The following is a 24,950-nucleotide window of genomic DNA, read 5'->3' on the forward strand; positions in this document are numbered from 1 at the left end:
AAACGGCCTGGATTCATGCTTGCACTGCTCACTATTTGATTTGAGTGGGTCACGTAGCCTCTCTGAGCCTCGGTTTTCTGATCTGTCAAATGGGGCTAATGGTGGGGCAGGCACGGGGCACAAAGCACCCAAGAGCTGCCACTATGACTATTAGTGCTCTCTGGTTCAACAAGTGTGTGCCCCCCACCCCCAGCCGGTGAAACTCAGCCTTCCCAGGAACAGGATCAACCAACACGCCCTGGAGGCCCTGGTGCAGTGCAGCAGGACAGACAGAGCAGCTGGGTCGTATTCTTGGCAAAAGCGTCTGCCCTGGTCAACCCAGTGTCTACCCTGGTCCTCTCGTGATGATGCCAGATCATGGGGAAGTCAGCAACACAGCCCGCCTGCTCTCCCAATGTGCCAAGAGACAGGAAAAGGGCTGAAACTATTCCAGGGAAAGGAAGACTGAAGACATGTGACCAGTGAAGGCCAAGGGGGACCCAACTGGAGCCCAGTGAAAACCTTCTCACCAGTTACAGAGGACAACGGAGGGATGGGAGTGTGGACCAGAGGTGTGAAAACTTGAAATGACATAGGTGTGACAACAGCAGGTGGTTCTGCACAATAATGCCCTCATTCTACGAAATGCGGAAGTACTGAGACAATTCTCGTGATGTCTGCAGCTTGCCTTTGAGCTCATCAAATAGACAACTGCGAGCTATATGCATAGAGAACAGCACGAGCGCAAGCGTGGCAAAGTGTCCCGATCCCTCCAGAAAGCCAAAACCATCTTGAAAAAGACCAGAGTTGAAAGACTCATACTCCCCAATTTCAAAATTATTACAAAGGTAGAGTAATCAAAACAGAATAGTACCAGCAAGGGAGAGACATATAGATCAATGCAACAGAATTAAAGTCAAAATAAACCCTTACGTTTAGAGTCAAGTTTTCTTTTAAGATTTCATTTATTCATTTATTTATGTATTTATTTATTTATTTGAGAGAGAAGGAGAGAACACGTGCAAGTGCAAGCAAGCATAAGCAGGGGGGAGGGGAGAGGAGAGGGAGAAGCAGACTCCCTGCTGAGCAGGAAGCCTAACATGGGGTTCCATCCCAGGACCTGAGCCTAAGGCAAGATGATTAACGGACTGATGCTTAAACAACTGACCCAGGCATCCCTCCCATGACTTTTTTTTTTAAGTTTATTCTTCTTAGTAATCTCTGCACCCAATGTGGGTGCTCAATTTGGGGCTCAAACTCAAGACCCCGAGATCAAGAGTAGCATGCTCCACTGCCTGAGCCAGGCAGATGCCCCTGACTTTCAACACGGGTTCCAAGAGCATTCAATGGGAAGCAAATCATCTCAACAAATGGTACAGAGACAACTGGAGGTTCGCATGCAAGAGAATGAAGCTGGACCCGTACCTCATACCACATATAAAGCCTGACTCCACTAGATCAATGACCTAAATACAGGAGGTAAAATTATAAAATGCCCAGAAGGAAACGGAGGGGTAAATAAATCCTCCTGAACTTGAATTTGGCAAAAGATTCCTAGAGGTGGGCCGCTCCGGTGGCTCAGGGGTTTAGCGCTGCTTTTAGCCCAGGGCCTGATCCTGGAGACCCAGGATGGAGTCCCACACCACATCAGGCTCCCTGCATGGAGCCTGCTTCTCCCTCTGCCTTGTCTCTGCCTTTCTTTCTCTGTATCTCTCATAAATAAATAAATAAACAAATAAATAAACAAACAAACAAAAATCTTTAAAAAAAAAAAAAAAAAGATTCCTAGAGGTGACACCAAAAAGCAAGAATATCAAAAGCAAAACTAGATGAACTCAGCTTCATCAGAACTGAAAAACTTTTGTGCATCGGAGGACATGGTCAAGAAAGTGAAGACTACCTACAGAACGGGAGAAACCACTTACCAATCATATACCTGATAAGGATAGTGTCCAGAATATATAAAGAATTTGTTCAGCAAAAAAATTAACATAGTTCAAAATGGGCAAAGGGACATTTGTCCCAAACAGATAGAGGACTGGCTAACAAGCACATGAAAAGATGCTCAAAAACCATGAGTCATCAGGGACATACAAATCAAACCATAAGGAGACACCGCTTCACACCCACTAGGTTGGCTATAATTTAAAACAAATAAGGGAAAATTACAGGTGTTGGCAAGGATGTGGAAAAATTGGAACCCTTACACCCTGTGAAGAACGTGGGAACGTGAAATGGTACGGCCACTGTGGAAAAGGAGCTGGTGGTTCTTCAAAAAGTTAAACATAAAATTACCATTTGACTCAGCCATCCCACTCCTGGGTATGTACTCAAAAGAACTGAAAGAAGTAGTCAAACGAATACCTGCATGCAAATATTCCAAGTAGTACTATTCACAAGAACCAAAGAGTGGAAACAACTCAAATGTCCATCAACTGCCGTCAACTGCAGGACGGAAACACAGAATGTGGTAGATCTGTGCCAGGAAGTGTTATTCACCTGTAAAAAGGAATGAAGTCCTGGGGGGCTCAGTCAGAAGACAGAGCAGCTCTTGACCTTGGGGTCATGGGTTTGAGCCCCACCCTGAGTCTACATAGACATTATTAAAAAAAAAAAAAAAAAAAAGGTAAAAACAAAATGAAAAAAAAAAACAAAGTCCTGATGCGGGCTACAACATGGGTGAACCTCAGAAATACCATGTTGAGTGAAAGAAGCCAGACACAAAGGTCACACACATGTGATTCCATTTATATGAAACATCCAGAAGTAGCTAATCCACAGCAAACTGGTGGCTGTCAGGGGCTGGGAGCTGGGAGGAGGGAGAATGGGGAGTGACTGCTTAATGGATGCAAGGTTTCCTTCTGGGGTGATGAAAATGTTCTGGAACTAGACAGAGGTGGTGGTTACACAATACTGTGAATCTTGTGAATCTACTAAATGCCATTGAATTGTACACTTTAATTTTGTTTTGTTTTGTTTTTTTAGATTTTATTTATTTATTCATGAGAGACACAGAGAGAGGCAGAGACACAGGCAGAGAGAGAAGCAGGCTCCCTGAGAGGAGCCCGATGAGGAACTTGATCCCAAGACCTCGGGATCACACTCTGATCTGAAGGCAGCCGCTCAACCACTGAGCCACCCAGATGTCCCTGTATTGTACTCTTTAAAGAGGTTTGGTTTACGTTATGTGAATTTTATCTCAATAGAAAAAGAAACACAGGGCAGCCCGGGTGGCTCAGAGGTTTATCACCACCTTCAGCCCAGGGTGTGACCCTGGAGACCCGGGATCGAGTCCCATGTCAGGCTCCCTGCATGGAGCCTGCTTCTCCCTCTGCCTGTCTCTGCCTCTCTCTGTGTGTCTCTCATGAATAAATAAATAAAATCTTAAAAAAAAGAAAAGAAAAGAAAAGAAAAGAAAAGAAAAGAAAAGAAAAGAAAAGAAAAGAAAAGAAAAGAAAAACATTCCCTGTGCATGAATGCATATTTGAAGGCCTATGGGTGTTCACTGGCTCCCTTGCCCCCTTGTACAGTCTGAGCACTGGACCTGGGCCCTGCGGGGCCAGCCTCCTGACCACAGGCTGGAGAGAAGAGCATCCCGGCAGGCCACCGGTACAGGCTCATGACCACACTGCACCCATAAGGAACCCCTCCAAGGGGCTCCCAAGTCCAGCCGTAAGTGGGTCCCAGGAAGGGACCTCAGGGCATGGTGCTGTCACCCACGTCCCTCTGGGGCAGGAGATAAAGCCAATCTGTCAGCTGCACCAGGGTAAACAGCAAGCAGATCAAGGAGGGCCTCTGTTTACGAGGCACCCTGGCAACCCAACCAGTTGCCTGAGGCACCCCTGCAACCTGGCGCCAGGCAGGCAACCACAAGGACCTGTGGCCAAGTGAAGCGTGGCTGCATCCAGGGAAGCCAAGCTGAGGGTGACCTGACCTGTCCCATCATGGCAGAGGCAACCACCGCCCATGGAGCCAGCCTCTTGTGAGAGCCACGGCTATGCCACCCCACAGACTAATCCCTAACACACAGAAAGGACTCAGTAAATATTTGGCAAAAAAAAGCGGGGGAGGGGGCTGGACCATATTCTATTGTGTATTTAAAAGACTCAAAAATCCAAGCTCTTGGAGTCCTCCAGCGCCACGGTGGGCCAGCTCCTGGTCTGTGCACAAGGCTTTTCCCCTCTGCTTGCTCTGCCCCCTCAATGGGATGGGCCTTCAGGGCAGGGGTTGAGGGGTGCTCTGTCTACCCCTGCCAGAGGACAGCCCACATGGGGCTCCAGCTCACTCACTGCCCAGGGTCACCCAAGCCCAGATGGAGCAGAGCTAGTATGCACACCCTGTCTCCTGGCCGGCTCCCCAGGATGGAGGGCGGGTGTCCTGGGAGAGAGCTTCTCCTCCCAGGAAAGAGGGCCTGGAACCCACAGGGCCTGGATCTAGCAGTGGCGATTAGGTACCCACTCCCCAACCCCTACACACACACACACACACACACACACACATACACACACAAGTGCCTCCATCCGTCAGGAAGCCTCCTGGTAGACTCAAAGCCGGCACCTTCCTCTCTAGTCACCCCTTTATCCAGCCCTCACTGGGTGAGCCAAGGAAGAGGCAGGAGCGACTCTGTGCTCTGCCTCCAGAAACCAGCTGAGAAAACCAGTCTGCCCTTGTCACACAGGGAACATACTGAGGGGCTGTGTGGACATGGCCCAGAGAGGTGGGGGACAGGAAGCAGGAGAGGGCTTAGCAGGCTGCCAGGATGATTTCAGCGGGGCGGGGGCAGGGGCGCGGGGGGGGGGGGGGGGGGCGGGGAGGGGCACAGACAGGGCTGTCGTCCGGAGGCTGCACTGGGTTCCTGCCGATCGAGGTCAGCAGAGCTGGGGTTTCTTCCCTGCAGTAATATGATCAGGCGACGGCGCTGGGAACAGGCCCCGTGACTGGGCCGTCTTCTCTGGAGAGGCTCTCCCAAGGCAGGGGCTGAATGGAGGAGCGTGCAGGAAATGAACCCAGACTCGGGAGTATTAATCATGCCCCAAATGTGTCTGTCCTGCTCTTGGACCCAGCCTGGCACCGCGGGCTGGCCTCCCACCCGCTACAAGGTAGCATGTCCAGCTGAGGCTCTGAAGCCAGGGGACAAGGGGCCAGAATACCCAGGAACAAACACGGGGCAAGCTCGTTCAGGGTGTGCCTGCGGGAAGCCGGGGGTAGGAGCCTTCCTGCATCTTGCTCCCCAGGAAGGCAGGCCCCTGTGGACCCAGGTCACAAATACAGAGTTCCCACAGGAAGCCAGGCCCAGCACCTGCCCACCCACCCATCCCTTGCTGACACGTCACTCTGTCCCTACGCTTTCCAGGTGCCACGCTCTGCTCTGTGCTTTCCACAGAGCCCTCAGAGCACCTCTGTGGCTAGCTCCATCCCACTCAGATGAGGAAACAGGGCTCAGGCAGGTTAAGTATCTCACTCAAGGTCCCACAGCAAGCGAGCGGCCGAGCTGACTGGCACCAGGATCTGTGCTCCTAACCAAGGTGCTGCACAACATCCCTGTGCTTCCGAGGGTAGGTGTGGGCCAAACTTCCTCTGTGAAGGAGCAGGAATAAATACTTTTGGCTCTGTAGGCCATACAGTCTCTGCTACTAGGACTCAACTCTGCTACAGCCCAGATGTCAGTGAGCGGGTGCGGCTGTGCACCAATAAAACTTGGTTACAAATCCAGCAGCAGGTCTGGAGCTACAGGTGCAGACAGGTTGGCTGCTGAGCCCCCTTTCCACCCGCTTCCTTGTTGGCTCACTGGATGTTGAGATGTGGAGACACCCTCCCTATCCCAGAGGGAGTGAGGACAGCCAGGGGTGGGGGCAGAGGGATGAGGATGATCGCGGAGTCCCTGGCATTGCTGCCAGGGGACCCAGGGCACTGCAGGATCCTAGAGACGGTGCCTGGCCCTGCTGGGACAGAGAGTGGAGGAGTTCTCCAGCAAGAGGGAAAGAGGCACCTGGGAAGGCAGGGGGAAAAGGAGGTAGTGATACTGTGATTTATTACAGAGAGGCGGCACAGAGCTCCTGAAACTCTGGGAATGCCCTAGGTGAGAGGAACAATAAAAGTGTCTTCTGTGATGCATTCAAAATCCCTTGACCACTTGGGTTTCTGTTAATGAGGTGACTTCCCGTGAAAGGATGGAGGCTAGTTGCCAGGGGGACCAAGTAATTAGAGGGCTGGAACTTCCGGTCCCCCTCCTAGGCCTTCAATGGCCAAGGACTTAATCATTCTTGTGAAATAAAATCTCCATAAAAATACAACCCACAGGATGGAGCTCAGAGAGCTTCCCGGCTGGTGAGCACCTGTAGATGCTGCTGAGAGAGGGGAGGGGCGAGAGGGGCGCCCCTTCCCCACACACTGCCCTGCGCATCTCTGCCATCCAGCTGCTCCTGAGTTCTATCCTTTTACATTAACCACTGATCCAGGAATGTAAACTGTCAACCTGAGCTCTGTGAGCTGCTCTGAGGAGGAGGCCCTGGGAACGCCAGATCCACAGCCAGGGAGCAAGAAGTACAGGTGACACGCCGGGACTCGGGGCTGACAGTGGGGATGGGACACTACCTCCAGGCAGGCAGTGTCAGAATGGAGGTGACTCTAGGTCACGTAGCTGGTGTGGGGAGGCCCCCACCCACACACTCAGTGATCGGAAGTGTTCAGCCTCAGTACTGAGAGTCCGCAAGACACCCAGGAGGCAGGAGGCACACTTCTCCTCAGAGAGGCCCGGCAGGGAGCATGAGGGGACCAGAGCAGTGTGACTATGGCCATGGAGGTTGATGAGTGAGACTCCCGGGCCCGAGGGGCAAATCTGGGTCTCAGGAGACTCGGGGGTCCAGCCACTCCCACAGCCATAGGTAGCACCTGGAGGGACCGGGTGCTGAGAGGGTCTTGGGGACAGGGCTGGAGCAGGTGCAGGCTGGGCAGGAGATGATGGAAGAAGGGAAGCCAGCAGCTCCCTGGAGCTGTGGGGCGGTGGGGAACAAGCTGCCTGCTACCCACTCATCACAGAACTGACCCAGACACCTCCTCCTTGATGGCTCCCTGGGCAGCAGAATCTGGGGAAGCCTGAGGCAAAGGGGCCTCCCTGGTCCCAGGCTTGAAGGGAATGCCCTGCTCACCATATCGGCCCTGGGCCCACCCCACAGCCTTCGGAGGAGGGCTCCAAAGAGTTGGCTGATTCAGTGAGACCTGTCTCAGGGGCACCAACCAGATGGTCCCGGGGAGACATGGTGGGACTCCGTCACCTTCCAGTCACAGCGTCTAACGTGGCCAATCTGCTGTAGCCCTTCTCTTATTTAGACCTCTCCATGGTTTCCCAGAGCCTTCTGGAACAAGTACAAACTCCTCACAGGGCTCACAAGCTCCTGTCAACATCTGCAGCCTCCTCCACGATCCCAGTGGAGCCAGGCTGGCCTTCGCCACCCCTAGACTGTGGGCAGGATTTATCTTTGGCCTCCGTGGCTCCTGAGATGCAAGACATACTTCCCCTCTTTTCTCTTGTGTCCCTGCCACCTCCTCCTTGAGGCCCTCAGGCACTTCCTGAACAGGTCCCCATCACATGGCAAGTCCTGACTTAATGCCCCCTCACTCCGCATCTGACGACCCAGTGAAGCACAGACCTAGGGCTCTGCACGTGGCTGGGACAACGCCCAAACCAAGGGAGCACTTGGGGGATGCTAACCTGCATGCTGGCCCCAGGGAATGGGGTCCACGTGCCCAGGCCCTGACCCAACAGCACATGTGACCTCAGGAAGGTCACTTAACCACTCAAAGACACTGGGCCCCGTGCACCCACATAATAATCTTCCTGCCCACACTGCCTTCCTTCCCTTTTCTCTCTGCAACAAGCAGTAATGGAACATGCAGAAGGTCACTGGGTCCTTCAAGCTGGTCAGACCTAGTCAGAGGGACCCAGTGGAAGGACAAATGCCTGGAGTTACATCCCACCCCACTCCTCACCCATGGAACCTTCCATCCTCATGTTAAGACGAGGGAAGGTGTTCATGGAGAACAGAGGTGGGGGAGGACAAGACAGGAAAGCAGCCACCAGCTCAGGAGGAGAAAGGGCCACATTCCAAGTCCTTGCCTCTCAAGCAGGGAAACTATCACAGCCACCAAATGAGGCCTAATTAAAGCTATTTATCTTGGCAGACTTGGGGCATAGGGGGGGTGGCAGTGGGTAGAATCACTTGTCCAAATGTGAGGTCTTTTACTAAATCACCTCCTGCCCCCAAACAAAACACAGGCTGTGCACCTTCCAGAGAAAAATATGCCACTGTCAAGAAAGGCAGGTGAAAAGGAGGATGAGGCACGGAAAAGTCAAGGTGCTTTTGTGGGCTCATCTAGCGGCAACCCTCTCTGCTCAGGGCATCGGCTCAGTGGGCAGCTCTTGTCTGCAGCCCCCTCCATGCAGAGTGCAGCCCAGGGGGCCCAGAGGTGAACAAGACCCTGGCCCTGAGCTCCAGCACTCATGGGAGCCAGGGGGAGGCCGATGGGCCATTGTGGAGCAGGCAGGGTGAGAGGGACCAGTAGGAACCCCCAGGGGGAGGGGAGGGACGTGGTGGCCCAGCCAAGTCAGGCTCCAGGTGGTGCAGGGCTAGCCTTCCTGAAAGAGCCTCCTGGGTCTCAGAGGCCCCCAGGACCTGGGAGCAGTAGCCGAGTTTCCAAACTCTGGACACCAGAAGCTCCCCCCTATCTCTCTGTGGTGTGGCGTCCCTGTGGCTGGGAGAGGAAAGAGGTCACCCTTGGCTCAACCAGCAGGGAAGACCAACATGGGCAGCGATTAAAATGACGGGCATCAAGGAAGACCAGGGTTCAGGCCCAAACTCGCTACCCTCCGACTGTGTGATTGTGGGCCTTCATTCCCTCATCTATCAAGTGGTGACGATGACACAGCCCTCGGGGTGATAGGACACGACCCACCTGGAAGCTTGATCGGCGCCCCCCTGCCTGCCTTCACCCCCAACCTCAGGAGCCTCATCCGGGGAGTGAGGATAAAAAGAGGATAAAGTCCCTCCTCACCACGCAGATGCCATGAAACAGTAAGGGTGGCGGTTCGAGTACCAAGTACTCAGCAGCCGGAAGCGGCCACTTTGCGCTTCGGCAGATCAGCCCCACTCTAGGAGAGAACCCAATCCCGGGAAGCCTATCCTGGCCCGGCCTCCCTCTCAGCCCAGTAACCTAAGCCCGCTCCTCCAGCTCTGTCCTGGGAGATGCTCCACACCGCTGCCCAGTACCGGGGTGTCTGAGGACCAGGAGGTCACCTGGGGCTCCCTGCCCCGGTCCAGCCCAAGGGGGGCTCCCAGCCCTCCCCACAGGCACCCAGAGCGCCAGGCCCCCTGGCAGCTCCAGTCTGTGCATCTTTCCAGGGCCATCTGCCAGAGGCTCCCCACCCCCAGGAACCCCAACTGCCAGCCCTTTGGGGCGGGGTGGGGGGCTTATCCTATAATTCTACTTGCCTGTGTCTGTGAAGATAAACCCAGACCCGGGACTGTCTAAAGCAGCTGAAATCCCAAACACCCAGTGACCAGAGAATGAGGTGCAAGCAGGAGCAAGCCGGCAGAGGCTGTGAGAGAGAGAGAACTGTAAAACCTAGGCGCCGAGGGTAGAATATTAGGGGGGGGGGGGGGCGCAAGCCTGCACTGCATGCCTGGGGGCTTTTCTCAAGAGAAACACTGATAAAATGACTTCAGTAGCTGCCTCTGGAAGGGAGGCAGACGACTCTGCGCCAGGCACCCTTCTTCTCCTATTGTTTAACCCTGCAGAACTTTCAGCACAGCGGGCTCCTGGGGAGAGATTTATGCACTTGGGCCTGTGTGCACCTGAAAATCCAGGTGGGAAGGTCACACAGAAGAGGACTGGTGATATGGGGGCGGGGGGGGGGGGGGACAGACAGGCCAGGACTAGGAGGGAAGAGAAGGACTTTTCATGTTCAGATGTCTACCCTGAACACAAAAGATAACCAGACAAAAGGCCATGGTGATGGCAGGGTAGACCCGGCGCCCAATCCAGTCCTCTGGGGTATCCCCAAAGTGAGCAGGTCTGACCACATACCTCCCTCAACCTGCTGGAGGGGCAAGACAGTGGGAAAGGGCTGTGACCCCAGGGTCCTTCTAAGGTCAGACGATGGATGGCATTGACCTCTCAGCAATGGCTCTCTGCCGGAGCTGACTGACGCCCACACCCCTCTTAGCGTGATGGGGGAGGGGCAGCAACCCCTGGAGACTCAGGTCTAAGCCAGGGGCACCACGGCCCACAGTCCAGGCAGCTGTCACCCAGGGAAGCCCTCCTCCCCACATCAAGGAGGCCACACAGTGAGGCACATCCCCAGAACTCCAGCTCACATCAGACTAGGTTGGAATCTGGGCTCGGGCTCTGCCACCTAGAACCTCACGCTCCCCCCACACCTAGGCCTCAGCTTTCATGCCTGGAAAGCTACGTTAGCACACTGCTCACTACTATCGTAGGGACTAACGCCCCCTTCGTGTCCAGCCCAAGACCCATGGGTACACAGGTGTTACTGGTACGAAACGCCCACTTCGGTTGCCCTGTCCCCAAGGCATTCTGGCCGGAGGCAAAGAGTAGCATCCAGGAGAGAATTCTGGCCTCCACCCCCCAGCCCCCACCCGGCCAGCAGACCAGCTGGACTGAGCGCTCCTCGGGGACATGGGAGCAGCCATCTGGCCGAGGCAGAGAGCATGGCCAGCTTCACACAGCACCTGGGAATGTCTTCAGTTTAGGCCTCGCAAGTTCCAGGATGGTCTTTGGGCAACTCACAACGGCCCCTCCTGAAGGAGCACCAAGTGGAAGGGACTCACCTCCTTGCAGGTGCCACCCCCCCCCCAGGAGGAGATGAGATGGGGGCCCTCGGTTCTATCAGCAGCGGTTTCTTTAGTCAAGTAGGGATGGGGGTGCACAGTGTTGACCGTACCATCCTTTGTTCCTTTGAGAATACACACAAGGACTCAGCAGTAAGCCACCTCTGCGGGCACAAACAGGCTCCTAGTCGGTGGCAGGGTGGGTAATTTACAGGGCAGCTTGCAAAATCCAAAAGGTGGGTCTATTTTGGGAGGGGCCCCAAGAATACCTGCTTCTGAGGAGTAAACTTTCCAAACTACACTGCAAGAGGGTGACAGGACCCTGGGGAGGTGCAGAGGCAGTGGGGAAGACGGAAAAGGGTCCATCTGGCTGGGGGGGAGGGGGAGTACGACCCCCTAGGCCCCTGGCACCACTTGGTCTACAGGCCTCCCCAGCTACGGCTGGGATCCCACCTCTGGCGGCTTGTCACAGTGGCACCCCAGCAAGACTGAGGCACCATTCTCAGCCCCAGGCCAGCCACGGGCAGGAGAAGGACCCTGCAGCACTGGGTCTGACGGAGTCTAACTATGGGGTGTACAGAAGGGCAACCCCAAGAAAAGAAGGAGCAGACAAAGAAAGGGCTTGGCTTTTCTGAAAAGAGTACCAGGGGCACCGACTGGGCGGGAGCTATTACATGCAAATGTCTCCCCCATCCATGCTAATCAGCTGCGGGCTTTGTGAGCTACAAAAGGGACAGCAGATGTGCGCCAGGGTTCCCTGGCCCCTGAAAGCTGGGGCTGAACGAGTAAGGGGGGGGGGTGCGGGCAAAGCAACAAAACCAGCAGCCCCAGCCACGGTGGGCCACTGGCCTCCCCCTCCGGGCCCTCCTCCAGTCGGGGCTTTGAAGCCTGACGCACCAGATACTGGGCAAACACCTGACGACGCGTGGGGCCTCAGTTAGTGCTCCCGACCACCTTTCTTTCGAGAGGAAACCGAGGCACAGAGATGACACGCCCAGGGCAGCTTAGCTTGGGACCCAGCATCCTGTGAAAGAGGCAAAGCCCACGCCAGCATCCACTGGAAAGGACGTGGGCTCTGGGCCCCAGCAGAACCAGGCCTGGCTGCTGGGCAGCAGGCGCCATCCCCCTGAGCCACCACAACAGGGAGGCGCTGGAGCTGGCTTCTGAGGGCTGGGAGGGGTCACCAAAGGCCTCCACCACACTGACAGCAGGAGCTGAGGGTGGGCAGGGAGGCCCTTGGCAGAAGGGACACACAGAGAGGCCTGGAAGGCAGGGCTGGAGCGAGGCATGGAGCAGGGCAGCGGGAGGACCCGGGCTGCAGGGAAGCCCAACCCTCGAGGCGGCGAGGACAGCAGCGCACATTCTGGTCCCCGTCACCACAGTGCTCAGCGAGGGAAGCCCAGCCAGCCAGGCTGTGGTTCCTGGGGGTTCTGCCCTGGGGCCACCTGAGGGGCTTCAACCCATAGACCAGGGTGGCTCCAGAAAGGCCAAACGGGAAGAGGCAGGAGGATGGGGCTGGGGCCTTGGCTAGGATGACAGAGAGAGGAATCTGCAGCCCAGGGGCCGAGCTGACTCGGAGTCGCCAGGAGCCACCTTGAAGAGGTCTCACCCCTGGCGCAGAGGTGAAACAGGGTACCCTGGGGCTCCGCCACTGGGAGCGGCCCCTCTGCCAGGCCCCTGGGGCTCAGGGAGCCCCTACGGCCCCACAGCAGGCTGCGCAGGGTAGGATCAGACCAGGGAGGGCCATGTGTGCCACCCTCGCCCTCAGGCCGCCTCAGCAGACTGGACTCCAGATGAGGCCCAGGAGAGAGGGGACAGAGGCCACCTCACCCCATAATGGAATCAGTAACGAGGCAAGAATGAGGAAAGACTGGCTCCGGGCCCCAGAAGAGCCCTCAGGGCCACTTCCCTGACACAGGATGAGGACCAGAGGGGGCCGGTGGGCACCGTCAACATGCAGGGCTAAATCCTCACGGCACTGACGCCTCACCAGCACCTGAAAAGAGGCGGGGCCCAGTGGAGGCACCAGAGCCAAACCTGGGTTGCTAGCCCAGCTGCAACCTGCCACCGAATGCCTCAGTTTCCTCATTTATAAACCAGGGGAAGGCGCTGTGGCTGCCGGCGCTCCCTGCAGGGTGTGCATGGCTTGGGGAGCACAGAATGGGCTGGTTTCACCCCCACTCACACCTCTGCCCAGCACCCTTGTGCCAACTGTACACAGCGGCCAGCAGGCCCTTCGGGGCTGTTCTGATGGTTAGGCGAATCAATGAACGTAAAGTGCCTGGCACGGTGCCTGCCTGGCACATGCTCGTGCTCGTGCTCAGGAAGGCCCTGGACGCGCTGATAAGCAGGGCATGGGGGCTGGGAATAAGGGGTGAGTCAGAGCCAGGCATCCCGCTGTCGGTGTCCCCCCACCCAGGGAGGCAGGGAGACCATCCAACACCAGGGAATCCAACCTCTGGTTACACAGAGGGCTCAGAGTGGAGCCAGGTTCTGTGGAGGGCCCCCAAAGGGCACACAGCAGGCCTGGAAACTGCAGCCAGCCTTTGCCTTCCCCTCCAGCTCAAGGAAGAATGTGGCCAATTTTCTGGAATGTCCCTATCGGTTCTGCAGAGGCCCCCCAATCTGTCTGTGATTATTTATTCACATGCCCCCTGGAGGGGATCATGAGAGTGCCCCTTTCTCATTAGAGCGCTGATCTGCCAGGGGCCCCTCCACTGTCCTCACCCAGAATGTCACCTGCACCCGTGTCGTCAGCCAGGTTTCCACACATGAAACCATTCCGCTTGTACATGTGTAACGTACCCAGCGAAAACGAACCCCAGCCACACGAACGCAATTAGCGGGGAAGCAAATCCGCCAACAATTTTAAAGAAAAACAGCCCAGACCTGCTCTTGCCAAAGCCGTGGGTGATGAATCGCTTGAAAGACACACACAAAAAGAGGGAATAAAAGGGGGTTCCCTCTCTCTGTGCAAGGAGTGGGGGCAGGGAGGAGACCGAGCCCCCTCCCCCAAACCAGTCTGGATTTGTTTCCAAGAAGGCTCCACCTGACAGAACAAAAAGAACCCAGAGCTGGCGGGGTGGGGGGACACGACAAGTTCTAGGTCTGGCCTGGGTGGGGGGGCAGTTTTATGTGTGCATGCAACTGTCAAATGCACCGAACAGAACACCCAAGGCTTGGGCATCTGTGGGTGCTGATTAAACAACAATTAAAATAAGTAATTAAAAGAATAACATGAGGCCACAGAGTCTCCAGATCCAACTCCTGCAGGCCCAGGGAAAGCCTGGTCTCAATTTCCTTCATAGAACTGGTTTTCAGGAAACAAAGGGAGTGGGGGCAGGGAAAGTCGGGAACTCCAGATTCTTTAACCAAAAGTCGGAGCAGGTGTCTCAGGGCATCTAGGGGCGGGTATGAAGGTGCCAATGGCCCCACCCTACACGGTGCCTACAACCCTGAATCCTGAGGCCTCCCAAGCAGGTCCCTGAAGTGAGAAAAGCAGGAGGGTTGGTACACGAAGGGGCAGGGGTGCCCTCCTGAGTCATCAGGGACCAGGTCGGGTGGGGCAGGATCTCAAGGCCACCGCGTGCTCCTCCCAGCCCTCACTGTCCCAGGGCTTTATAATCCCCGGGCACTGGCTGCCTACACCTGGGACATACCTTCCCGGCCAGACACCACAGCAGATTTAGACCAACGACCTCTTACGCTGTGTGTTACTCATCTGCTGTGTGCTGGGCTAACACCAACCCACAAACTGCCCTCTCCATCTTCAGGAGGAATTGGAAGCTGAACTGCAATCATTTAACCAGAGTCACAAGGTCACATCAAGGTAAGGCTCCACCGCTTATACCAACCATGACCTCCAGAGAGGGTGGCTGCAGTCCTGGAGGGGGAAGAGAGAACATTCATACCAGCCAGGGAATGCAGAGACAGGGACCCAGGACAGCAGGACGACTGCCCCAGGGACGCTGCGGGCCCAGCTAGCCCCGGAGCCACTGCCCCCTTGTGCCCAGGAGTTCCCTCCTTTCCAACTCAACCCTCTCCGGCCAGAGGCCTCTCGCCCGCAAGCTTATTCCTCTGCTTGCCATTCTCTACAGGCTGACTCCTGAGCCACATCCCCCTGCAGCGGGGAGATGGGGTTCTTTGTCTACTTTCTCTCCATTCCCCAAGACTGGGAGTACGTGGGGTGGAGATCGTGTCTGGCTTGTGCAGAGCTATGCCTACAGTCCGGGCACAGATGTCCACCACCACCTAGGCCACCCGCCACCAGCCAAGCCCCTCAGTGGTGCCTCCCCACCAACAAGGAAGCTGATATTCAGGGTACTGAGTCATTCACCAGGATCACCCTGCTAGGAAAGGACAGGGAACAAAATTGGGCTTGAGCCCAGACACAACCACAGGTGTCACTCCACCCCCCCACCACCCGCCAACACTCTTGGAATAAACCACCGACCCCCTTGTGAGGCCTCCCTTCCCCCCTACACATCCTGCTCCAACCACATGGGGCAGTTGGCTGCCCTTGGCCAGGCCAGGCCCATGGGCTCACTCTGGCTTGCTGGACAGTAGGCATGATTTTTAACTACTTCTATTTTTTTTTAAGGATTGTATTTATTTATTTGAGAGAGAGAGAGAGAGTGCGTGGGCCGAAGAGTGAGCAGGTGGCAGAGGCAGAGGAGATGCAGACTTCCTGCTAAGCAGGGAGCCAGATACAGGGCTTGATCCCAGGACCCTGGGATCATGACCTGAGCCAATGGCAGAAGCTTAACCAACTGAGGCACCCAGGTGCCCCTAAACACTTCTATTAACTCACAACAACCCTCTGAGGTAGATGCCATCAAGATCCCCATTTTACAGCCCAAGAAACAGGCACAGAGAGGTCATGCAGAGGCAAGGCGTCAGGCCTAGGCCCCACCACACCCTCCTTTGACTGTATCTGCTCTTCTCCCATAAGCCCTGCTGCCCCACCCCAGCAGAGGCCCACTCTGCCCAGCCCCAACCCCCTCCGCCCTCCACAGCATTTTCAAGCCTCTAGGTGGTTCACTTTCTTGGGGAGGGCACTGACCACTAAGTACAACCTGCGTGTAAGTGACTGCTGACTTAGCGCCTGTCACACAACACCCCAGACCGGCAAAAGTGGGAGCATGTGCTTATCTTGGGGTTGGGGTGTCACCATATCCCCAGCTCTTAAAACAGTAACTGGCACATGGCAGGTGCTCAGTTTTTGCTAGTTGTTTAAAGAGAGACGCCAAGGTACCCTACCACAATAAAAAGACAGCAAGTCCCCCGCCCAATACACGTTTGTGGTTGGATGGATAGAGAAGGTCAGGTCTCTCCATCTTCAAAGAACTATTGGTAGGTCCTGGGGGCCCTCTCCCTCCCTCCCCTCTCCTGGACACTCCACCATCCCACCTCCCACCACCTGCTGTCTGTCTGCCCCCCCACCCAGCCTTCCAAAGGAGCCGTCCCTCCGGACCAGAAACCCAGTGACCTCCCCGTGGCTCTCACTCGCTCTGACAGCCGCTGCCGACCTCTCTTCCTGCCCAATGAGAGCCGCACCCTGGCCTGACAGGCCCAGGGCCTCCATCCTTCCCACTGACCACCCCCACTCCTTAGCAGCCAGAGAGGCATCCACCTCACTCCTCAATTCACTGCTATCCTCCAGGCACCGTCACTTCCTCGTGTCACACATCCCTGTGAGGGGGACCAAAAGCTGGGAGCCTTTCCCCAGAAAAACGCACAGAGAACCAACAGCAACGCCACGGCCACGGTGTATCAGATATACGCATGAGGAAGAATTTTCAGTGTGTTCCTTCCGGAGAGGTGCCACTGTCACCCCCTTTTCTCCTTTTTTTCAAGGAGGCTGGTCCAAGGTCACAACACTGACCCTTGTCTCTCTAGCCTTATGCGAAACTGCATGCAATTTCAGGGCATCATGGGACACACAGCACCCCTCCTCCTCCCAGGGACCATCAAGGATTTGAGATCAAGACACCATCTCAGAGCCACCTGAAGCCCCTCCGCAGCCTCACTCTCCACAGGGAGCAGCAGGTCTGTCCCAGGCCTGGAACCTCCAGCCCGCCCTCTGCAGGATGGGAACTTCCCGTTTGTCCTGGCAGATTCAGCACCTCTGCAGCTGGGGAGCAGATCCCAGACAGAGAGGGCTCCCCAGGAAAGGAACAGCGCCTGCCAGGGAAGGTTCCCCAACTTTTCCCATTCTGCCAAACCCAACTTGGTCAGAGGCCTCACACCACGGATCATCCGTCAGTTCCCGCCACCCTCCCTCTGTCCAAAGGCCCTGCACGCTCACCTCGGCCAGACCCCCACATGTGACACGGTGCGTGTTTGCCAGGTGCCACTCACAGCGCTGGCCACTGTGCACCTGTGACCTCAGATACGGGCCCCAACAACCTCAAAAGGGGTGAATGGTCATACTAAATTGGATGCGCAGAGATTAGAAGGAGCCCTGTGTGGCAGCTCGGGTGGGATTTTGCCAACATAAGAGTTTGGGTCGGGTTAGGTTTTGCTGTCAAAGGAGCAGCAAGTGAGGCTTTCAGAACTTCTGGATTTCCAGGCTGCCAGTAAGGGGCTTTGGGTGGGCAGAGGGGAGGCAAAGGGGTTGGCCGATGGGCAGTGGCCGGGATCTGGGGCTGGAAGCCAGGTCAGCTTAGGGCTCCAGGTAACAGCCCTCACCTCCACAGGGCTCACACTTGGGGCCCGGAGGAAGGGGCCCAGGGCCGAAGGAGGGTGCCAGCTAAGGGTAGGGAACATTGTCCCACACCCAAGGGCAGCCTGGGTTCACAGAAATGCCTCTCTATTTTAAGAAACCAACCACTGCAAGTGCAAGGACAAATGGCTACTGGCACAAAGCCTCTGTGCTGGGGCGGCGACAAGCAGGAGGGGGACTTCTGGGGCAAATTGGGGCATCACGGCCCTTCCAGAGGGGCCCCTGCTAGCCGGCTCAGCCTCAAGGTGCACAGGCCCAGGGTTGCCAGCCCTTCTGAGTTTTCACAAGTACGAAGTCTGATTTCGACGTGAAATCACACAATTTAAAAAATACCGGGGGTCTACTTTTACTCTCACCACAGAGTGAAGCAAACCCGAGGGCAGGTAGGTCACTCACAAGGCCTGGCGATGGGTCATGGCCTCTGCCCGGGGCAGAGTTCACCTTTTGTTCTGTGACACACTTCTAGGGCAGGCTAAGGTGAAACTATTCAGTTACATTCCTGTTGCATTCTCTAGTCTGGAAGCTTCCACAGGCCTCTCTCTCCCTGCTCCCATCTACACGTAACCTGTTGTCAGAGCAGTCTGCAGAAGTAACATTTTATATGTAGTCCCCCTCGTGAAAGATGGCAGCCAGCTCCTGATCACACGCAGGAAAAGGCCCTGTGGTTTGTAAAACGTCACCTGGGCTTGACCTTGCTGCCCTCCCCATGGCTCCTTCAAGCTTGAGAAGAGACCCCTCGGCCCTATGCCAGGCTACTGCCCCCCAGCCCCACTTGAACGCTCCAGGAATACCCTTCCCAACATTGGCTACATCCACATCCTATCTACTGTGACCAAGGTGACAGCATCTCCCAGGGTCTGTCCTCTCTCCTAGGGAAAGAGAAGCCCCGAAATTAGCTGAGCTGAGCTCAGCTGACCGCTCAGACAGACCACAGACTACATTTCCCAGCCTCCCTTGCAGCTAGTGGTGGCCCCAGGACTGCATTCTAGCCAGTGGGATGAAAGCAGAAGTGCCCAGAGCCAGCTCCTGGGAACTTTCTTTGACAGACAGCCGGCCCGTGCCCTTGGCACCTTTCTCCCTTTCTTTATCCTGCTGCCTGGAAACTGGGGTAACAGTTTCTATGTGGGCAAAGGCTCCAGCTGCCATGTTGATGCATGATGATAGGACCTCACCCTAGAAATGGGGAAGGGGGATTCTTAGCTGGAAGGGCCCGGGTCCAAGGAATTTCTAAAAGCAAAAAGCCTCCACACCAGCACTGGTCTGCCGCCCTCCAGACTTGAGCGTGACAGCACAATAAAGAAAACGCCCTGTTGTTCAAGCCACTGCCACTCTGGATCTCTGTTCTGCATGAATAAATTGAATCCTGACCACCTTTTTGCACTGAACTAAAACAATGAGCAGGTCCAAGAGCAGTGACCTTGAAAGCCAGCCCTCCTGCAGGCCAGCCATGTCACCTGGTCAAGCCCTTTCACCTGTTTTTGCACCAGTAAAATGGGAGTGGCGTCCCTGACCGCTCAGGACTATTCTAAGTGGTAACACACAGCAAGGGCTACACCTGTCAGGCTACCTGGCCCACAGAGCCCAGAAAGGGTACCCTATCCGGCCTGAGTGATCAGGACACTTCACAGTCAAAACAAACAGATATACACAAAGCAAGGCTTTTCGGTTTCTCTTAAAAGCTGTGGCAAAAAAAAAAAAAAGGGCTGTGGCAGATCTGGCGACCCTGGCCCCTGGCTGGGGCCAAGTTCCCACAGTATCCCCCTCCTCCTGCCTGCTTCATTCGTTTATCCCCAGGGAGTCCACAAGATTTTTCTGTCCAGGGCCAGCAAGAAGCATTTCAGGTTTTGCCAGACACAATTTGTGTCACTTAAATGTTCTGACTTCAGTTGTTGGGGGTTTTTTGGGATAGACCCTTCAAAAACGTACAAAGCTCCCTTCAGTTGTTTACACAGAAGCCACAGGCCTGCTCTGGCTCAGACGCCACTTTGCCCACAGGCTCTGATTTCTGCTCTTACCCTTCCCCCGGCTGCCCCCCTCAAGGTCAAACATCAATACAGGTTCACTCGGAGCCGGCACCCAGTAAGTGCTCAATAAAATGACAGCAGGCAGTAGCACCACTGGAACGTGAGGGCCTTCCCACTGTTACTAACTTTCTGGGTTGTCACCCCAGCTTGATACCGAAGGTCCTAAAGCCTGGGTGTGTGACAAAATCCTCTGTCCCTGTCCCCTCTCTCCCTGCCACCTGGGGATGGGGGGGTGGGGGTCCCAAAACTGTGATGGGAGGAAGTCTGGAGAGCTCCGGGGTCTATGGCAGCAGGCCATTCTTCACATTGATTTTACAAAGGGTTTTTTCTCTGGGGTTTCCACACCCTGGCCAGCCCCCCACAAACCGAAATTTAGCCCCCCCTCACCAGGCCTGCCCTATACCTCTTCCTGGCCCAGGGGGCGGGGAGAGCCCACAGAATCAGGCAAACTGACTCGCACTGACCAAGAAAGACAAGTGACACAGTCATCTCCAGAAAGGACCCTGGGGGCCTGAGGAACTGAGAGTCTGCTCTGCTCTCTGCCTCGGCCGCCCCACAACGGGCTTCCCGAGAAGCTGCCTTCTGCCAAAGGGCGGGCGCCCGGGTGTCCAAGAACTCCAGCGGCCGTGCCAGGGCTTCCTGAAGGCTCGGGAAGTCTGCGCCTCTGCCCAGGGAACACAGCCTGCTTTTGGTAGCTGCCATTCAGCCAATGCCATGGCCACTGGCCAGGGGGACTTCAGGTGGCAAGGAGGGTAGGGAGGGTCATCACTCATGGGAAGGGGACTGGGGCGGGCCCTACTGCAGCTGTCATCCTTCTCACGTGAGACAGTGGAGACGTCAAGGAACAGGGCTGTGTATCTGCCACCCACATTCCTCTCCCCACCCCCACCCCCATTTGCAGCCCCGGGGTTCCCCTTCTACCTGCTAGGGGTGCAAGAGAGCAACTGGACAGCCCTGCGGCCTAAGGGGCTCCCTCCAAGAAAAGCCAGCTCTTCCTCACTCCATGCCAGTAACCACACCACCAATAAAATCTACAGCAACACTGACCGCTTACTGCCAGACACCCCCTGCTCCACACTTCCATGGTCCACTTCACCCAAATTTCTGGGTCCCAAGTGATAACATTCCCATAGCCGAGGAGAAAACTGAGGCTGCACACAGGGAGGTGCTGCTAGAGGTGAGCAAACAGGCTCAGGGAGGTGAAACGGCTCATTCAAGGCCACATAGCCAGTGACCCACACCAGCCAGACTCTGTGTCCAGAACCCTCACCAGCACCCAAGCATACCTCTGGCTCACCTCCCACGTGAGGCATGTGGAGATTCGTGTCTTGGCCAACGTCCCTGTCCCTACCTACACAGATTTGCTTCCCGGGGGTCTGTAGTTACACGCAGCTCATGGGACCCTGCCTCATGTGGGACAGGTGAGCAGAACAGGGCTCCTGATGCCTTCTCATCTGGCCAAAGCCATCAGGTCCCAGAGGGTCCAGACTGGAAAATGTGGAGGCTGGGGAAGGAAGTTCCTCCCAAGAAAAAGCCTAGAGCTCCTAGCAGGCCCCAAGTGCCCCTGGTCTACCCAGCTGCCACATCCCTGAACATCCTTGCAGTGGCTGGGCCATCTCTGTCTTTTTCCAAGGCACTGCTAGCTAGCACCCCCACCCAGCAGGCCAGGCCTGCGCTCTCAGATGCAGGAGCAGAATGCAGCCCCACACCTCTGCCCTGGCTGTCTACACTCCCCCAGCACACTTCAGAGCAATCGCTCCCTGTGCACCCCGGTCTCCATGCCTGCTCAAGAACCAATGCTGCCTCACCCTGAGCAGTAACTCAGCCAACTCTGAGGTCATTGCCAGCCCCAGCCTGCTAATGGGAGCAGGTGCTACCACCAAAAAAAAAAAGGATTCGTTTATTGAGCAAACACACTCTATGCCACAAAGTCCTGCCATTACCCCCATTCTACTGATAAACAAACTGAGGCATGAAAACTCATAGATAGTAGGGCACCGATCTACTCCACGTAGTAGACCCGAAAAAAATTTGTCCAAGGGATCCCTGGGTGGCGCAGCGGTTTAGCGCCTGCCTTTGGCCCAGGGCGCGATCCTGGAGACCCGGAATCGAATCCCACATCGGGCTCCCGGTGCATGGAGCCTGCTTCTCCCTCTGCCTATGTCTCTGCCTCTCTCTCTCTCTCTCTCTGTGTGATTATCATAAATAAATAAAAATGAAAAAAAAAATTTTGTCCAAGCCCTAATGCCACTCCCCCCTCCCCCAAACCTGTGAAAGTGGCATATAGAGAAGAAAGGGTCTTTGTACATGTAATTAAGATTCTCAAAAAAAAAAAAAAAAAGAGACTCTCAAAGATAAAATCATGAGATGCCTGGTGGCTCATCAGTTGGGCGTCTGCCTTCGGCTCAGGGCGTGATCCTGCAGTCCTGGGATCGGGTCCCGCATCCAGCTCCCTGCATGGAGCCTGCTTCTCCCTCTGCCTATTTCTCTGCCTCTCTCTCTCTCTCTCTCTCTCTCTCTCTCTGTCTCCCATGAATAAATAAATAAAATACTTTTTTAAAAAGATAAAATCATTTAGGGCTCACCCTAAATCCAATGACAGGTATCCTTATGGAAAAGACATAGAGACACAGCAGGATGGCCATGTGAAGATAGAGGCAGAGACTGGAGTTCTGTTGACAAAAGCCAAGCAACACCTAGACCCAGAGGAAGCTGTTTGAGGTAAGAAGAGATTCTCTTCCAGTGTTTCTGGAAGGAGTGTGACCCTACCAACACTTTCATTTCAGACTTCAGGCTATAAACTGTTAAGAGAATACATTCCTTGTATTGTAAGCCATCACGTTTGTCACGGTAACCCTGACAAACGAACAAAACCAGGATCAGCTGACTCCAGAACCCACGTTCTCAGCCCCACATCAATGCTACTTGAGCATAAAAGGGGGAAACAAAAAATCCCTTCAGACCCCTGAGACTATGCCATCCCTGACTGAGGATCTCAATCTGAGAAACGTGGACTTTCTCCTCCTTACAAATGCTTCAGTTATGAATTACCTCTAAAAGAGAATGTTATCTTTACAACTAGTAACAACAAGATTACCCACACAACAAAAACACAAAATGTGAACACTCTCCTGTAGTAAGGTGTCAAGCACAGGACACACCAGGTGTGCAGTATAACAGAACTCTCTGTACTATGTCCCCAATAATTCTATAATCAGAAACCGTCCAGAAATCAAAAGAAGCTATTTACAAAAGAAAAACCGACTGTCCCTGGAACTGCTTTGAGGATTGGCCCCTGGGACCCCAGTTGGAGAAAGGCTGCCCATCTTTATTCTTTATTAATGTTTGCCGAATGAATGGCCATGCTTATCATCTGGGAGATCCTGTTGAGCCTAAGATAGAGCTTAAGTGCCTGTCCTGAGCTCTAATGCCCACCTGAGACACTCTTCCGCCCTCTCCTCATGTGGTCCCAGGAAACCCAGCTCTGCCCCAGCAAAAGGAGGTGTGACACGTGGGATGTAGGCGCAAGTCCTTAAGTTTGGGTTTTCCAATAGGGGTGCAGGGAGAACCCTGTGCGAACCAACTGCTCTACACACTTTCCTTCCCACCACCCCCTTCCCAAAGTGGCAAAATATCCACACAGGCCAGGGCCAGGAAAGGCCTCCTCAGGGGCTCCCAGAGCATCAGTGCAAGAAACCCTGAGACAAAGCTGAATGAAACAGTATAGCAAAATGTGAACAAGCAAATCAGGAATCAGAGAGAACAGATAGGAAAGAGTAACAGAAAGAAAAAAGGATGAACCACAAAGACTCAGGGGCCTTGGCAAACACATTTGTGATTTTTTTTTCCCCACCGAAATGTCAGCTTTGAAACTAGCCTCTGAAAATGTAACCAAGCCTCTCACATCCCCAAAAAGAAACACTGGGAGGGCCGTGGCGAGGGCGGGGGCTGTTACCTCTCACTCCGGAGCCGGACATCAAGAAGGAGCCCTACCCTTCCACGTTTCCACCAGGAGCACATCCAGCGGCTCGCACCACCCTGCCGTGCCTGGGCCCTCTCCCCACGTCTAGAAGTTTCCCACACGGGGGTCCAGAACGCCAAGAACGCTCCCGGGGGGTGGAAGCGGGTCCTCCAGGCCGCCCCGGGCCGGGCACCACTTTCCAACTGTCCTCGGCACTCCCGGGAGTCCCGAGAGGTGGCCACAGGCTGCCCACACCCCTCCCTCCTTCCCTCGGGCGGCCACACCCGCCCCCGGGGACTCCCACCTCTCCCACACCCCGGGCCCCCTCCCCTCCCCTCCCAGCCCCCACACCCCCCGCCGGCTACGAATTCACCTTCCCCGCGGGGCCCCCCACTTCCTGCCCACCCCCTCCCAATCTCAGGGCCCTCACTCCCCCATTTCCCGCTTCCCACCGTACTCGGGGCACCTCACCTCTGGCCGCCACGCACGCCCTCTTGCCTCTCTGCCCCTGACATCGTTCCTGCGCTGCCCTCACTTGGGGGCCCCCGCTCCCGGCTCCCTCGGCCCGGCGCCGCGGACCCCACAGCGGGCCCCCACGGCTCAGGGCCCCTCACCCTCGGGGCCCCGCGCCCCCCGCCCGGCCGGCCTCGTGGGAGCCCCCGCGCTCGGCCCGGCCCCGGGGCCCCGCACTCACGGCTGTAGAGGGCGATGCCCGCCGCGTCCGGGCCGGCGCGCACCTCGAGGCGCAGCGCCTGCTGCTCCGCGTGCCGCTGGATCTCGCCGTTCGCGTCGCCGATGGTGAGGAGGCGGGCGCCGGGGAACACGGACACGGCCGCGCAGGGCCCCGCGCTGCCCGGGACCGCCGCCCCTGCGCCGCCCGCGCCCGGCCCCGCCGCCGCCGCCGCCGCTGCCATCTTAGATCCGGCTCCAGGCCCCGCCGCCGCCGCCGCCGCCGCCGCCGCCGCCGCCGCCGCGCCCGGGCCCAGGCCGCCGCCGCTGCCGCCGCCGCCGCTGCCGCCGCCGCCGCTGCCGACGCGCAGGCCGAGGCCAAGGCCGAGCCGGGCAGCGCCGCCTGCCGGCCACGCTCCGCCTCGCCGCCACTGCCGCCGCGGCCCGGCCCCGTGGCGCAGCGCCCCCTGCTGGCCGCCTAGGGCACCGGGAGAGAGGACGCCGGGGGACGGGGCCGCCCCGCCCCGCCCCGCCCCGCGCGAACGGTCGCGGCTTTGTGAGGTGGCTCCGCGGCCCAGGAACGGCGGGGGCGGAGCGTGAACCGGGGGCGGGGCTCGGCCGCGAGGACACGCCCCTAGGCCTGGGCCCCGCCCTCGGCCCCGCCCCGCCCCCCGCTCCGAACTCCGCGCTTTGTACTCGGAGCCGAGCCTCGGGGCGCGGGGCGGGGCAGGGGGCGCGGCCCCGGG

General features: G+C 56.4%; 1 protein-coding gene across 4 annotated transcripts in view; it reads right to left on the bottom strand.

Annotated features, from left to right (window-relative positions):
- Positions 1-24,463, bottom strand: part of CARM1 (coactivator associated arginine methyltransferase 1) — a 44,094-nt gene extending 19,631 nt beyond the window's left edge. For 3 of the 4 annotated variants that reach the window (XM_077859925.1, XM_077859924.1, XM_077859923.1), the window contains exon 1: positions 24,230-24,463. In XM_077859925.1, coding sequence (XP_077716051.1) covers positions 24,230-24,449 — 220 coding nt within the window. In that variant the 5' untranslated portion in view covers positions 24,450-24,463. Of the gene's footprint in view, positions 1-23,529; positions 23,567-24,229 lie in introns of those variants that run through there. The other variant, XM_077859926.1, reaches the window with a different exon arrangement.
- Between the last annotated feature and the right edge of the window lie 487 nt (positions 24,464-24,950).

This window comes from Canis aureus, chromosome 19 (assembly GCF_053574225.1).
Source record: "Canis aureus isolate CA01 chromosome 19, VMU_Caureus_v.1.0, whole genome shotgun sequence".
In the NCBI taxonomy this organism is placed as follows: Eukaryota; Metazoa; Chordata; class Mammalia; order Carnivora; family Canidae; genus Canis; species Canis aureus.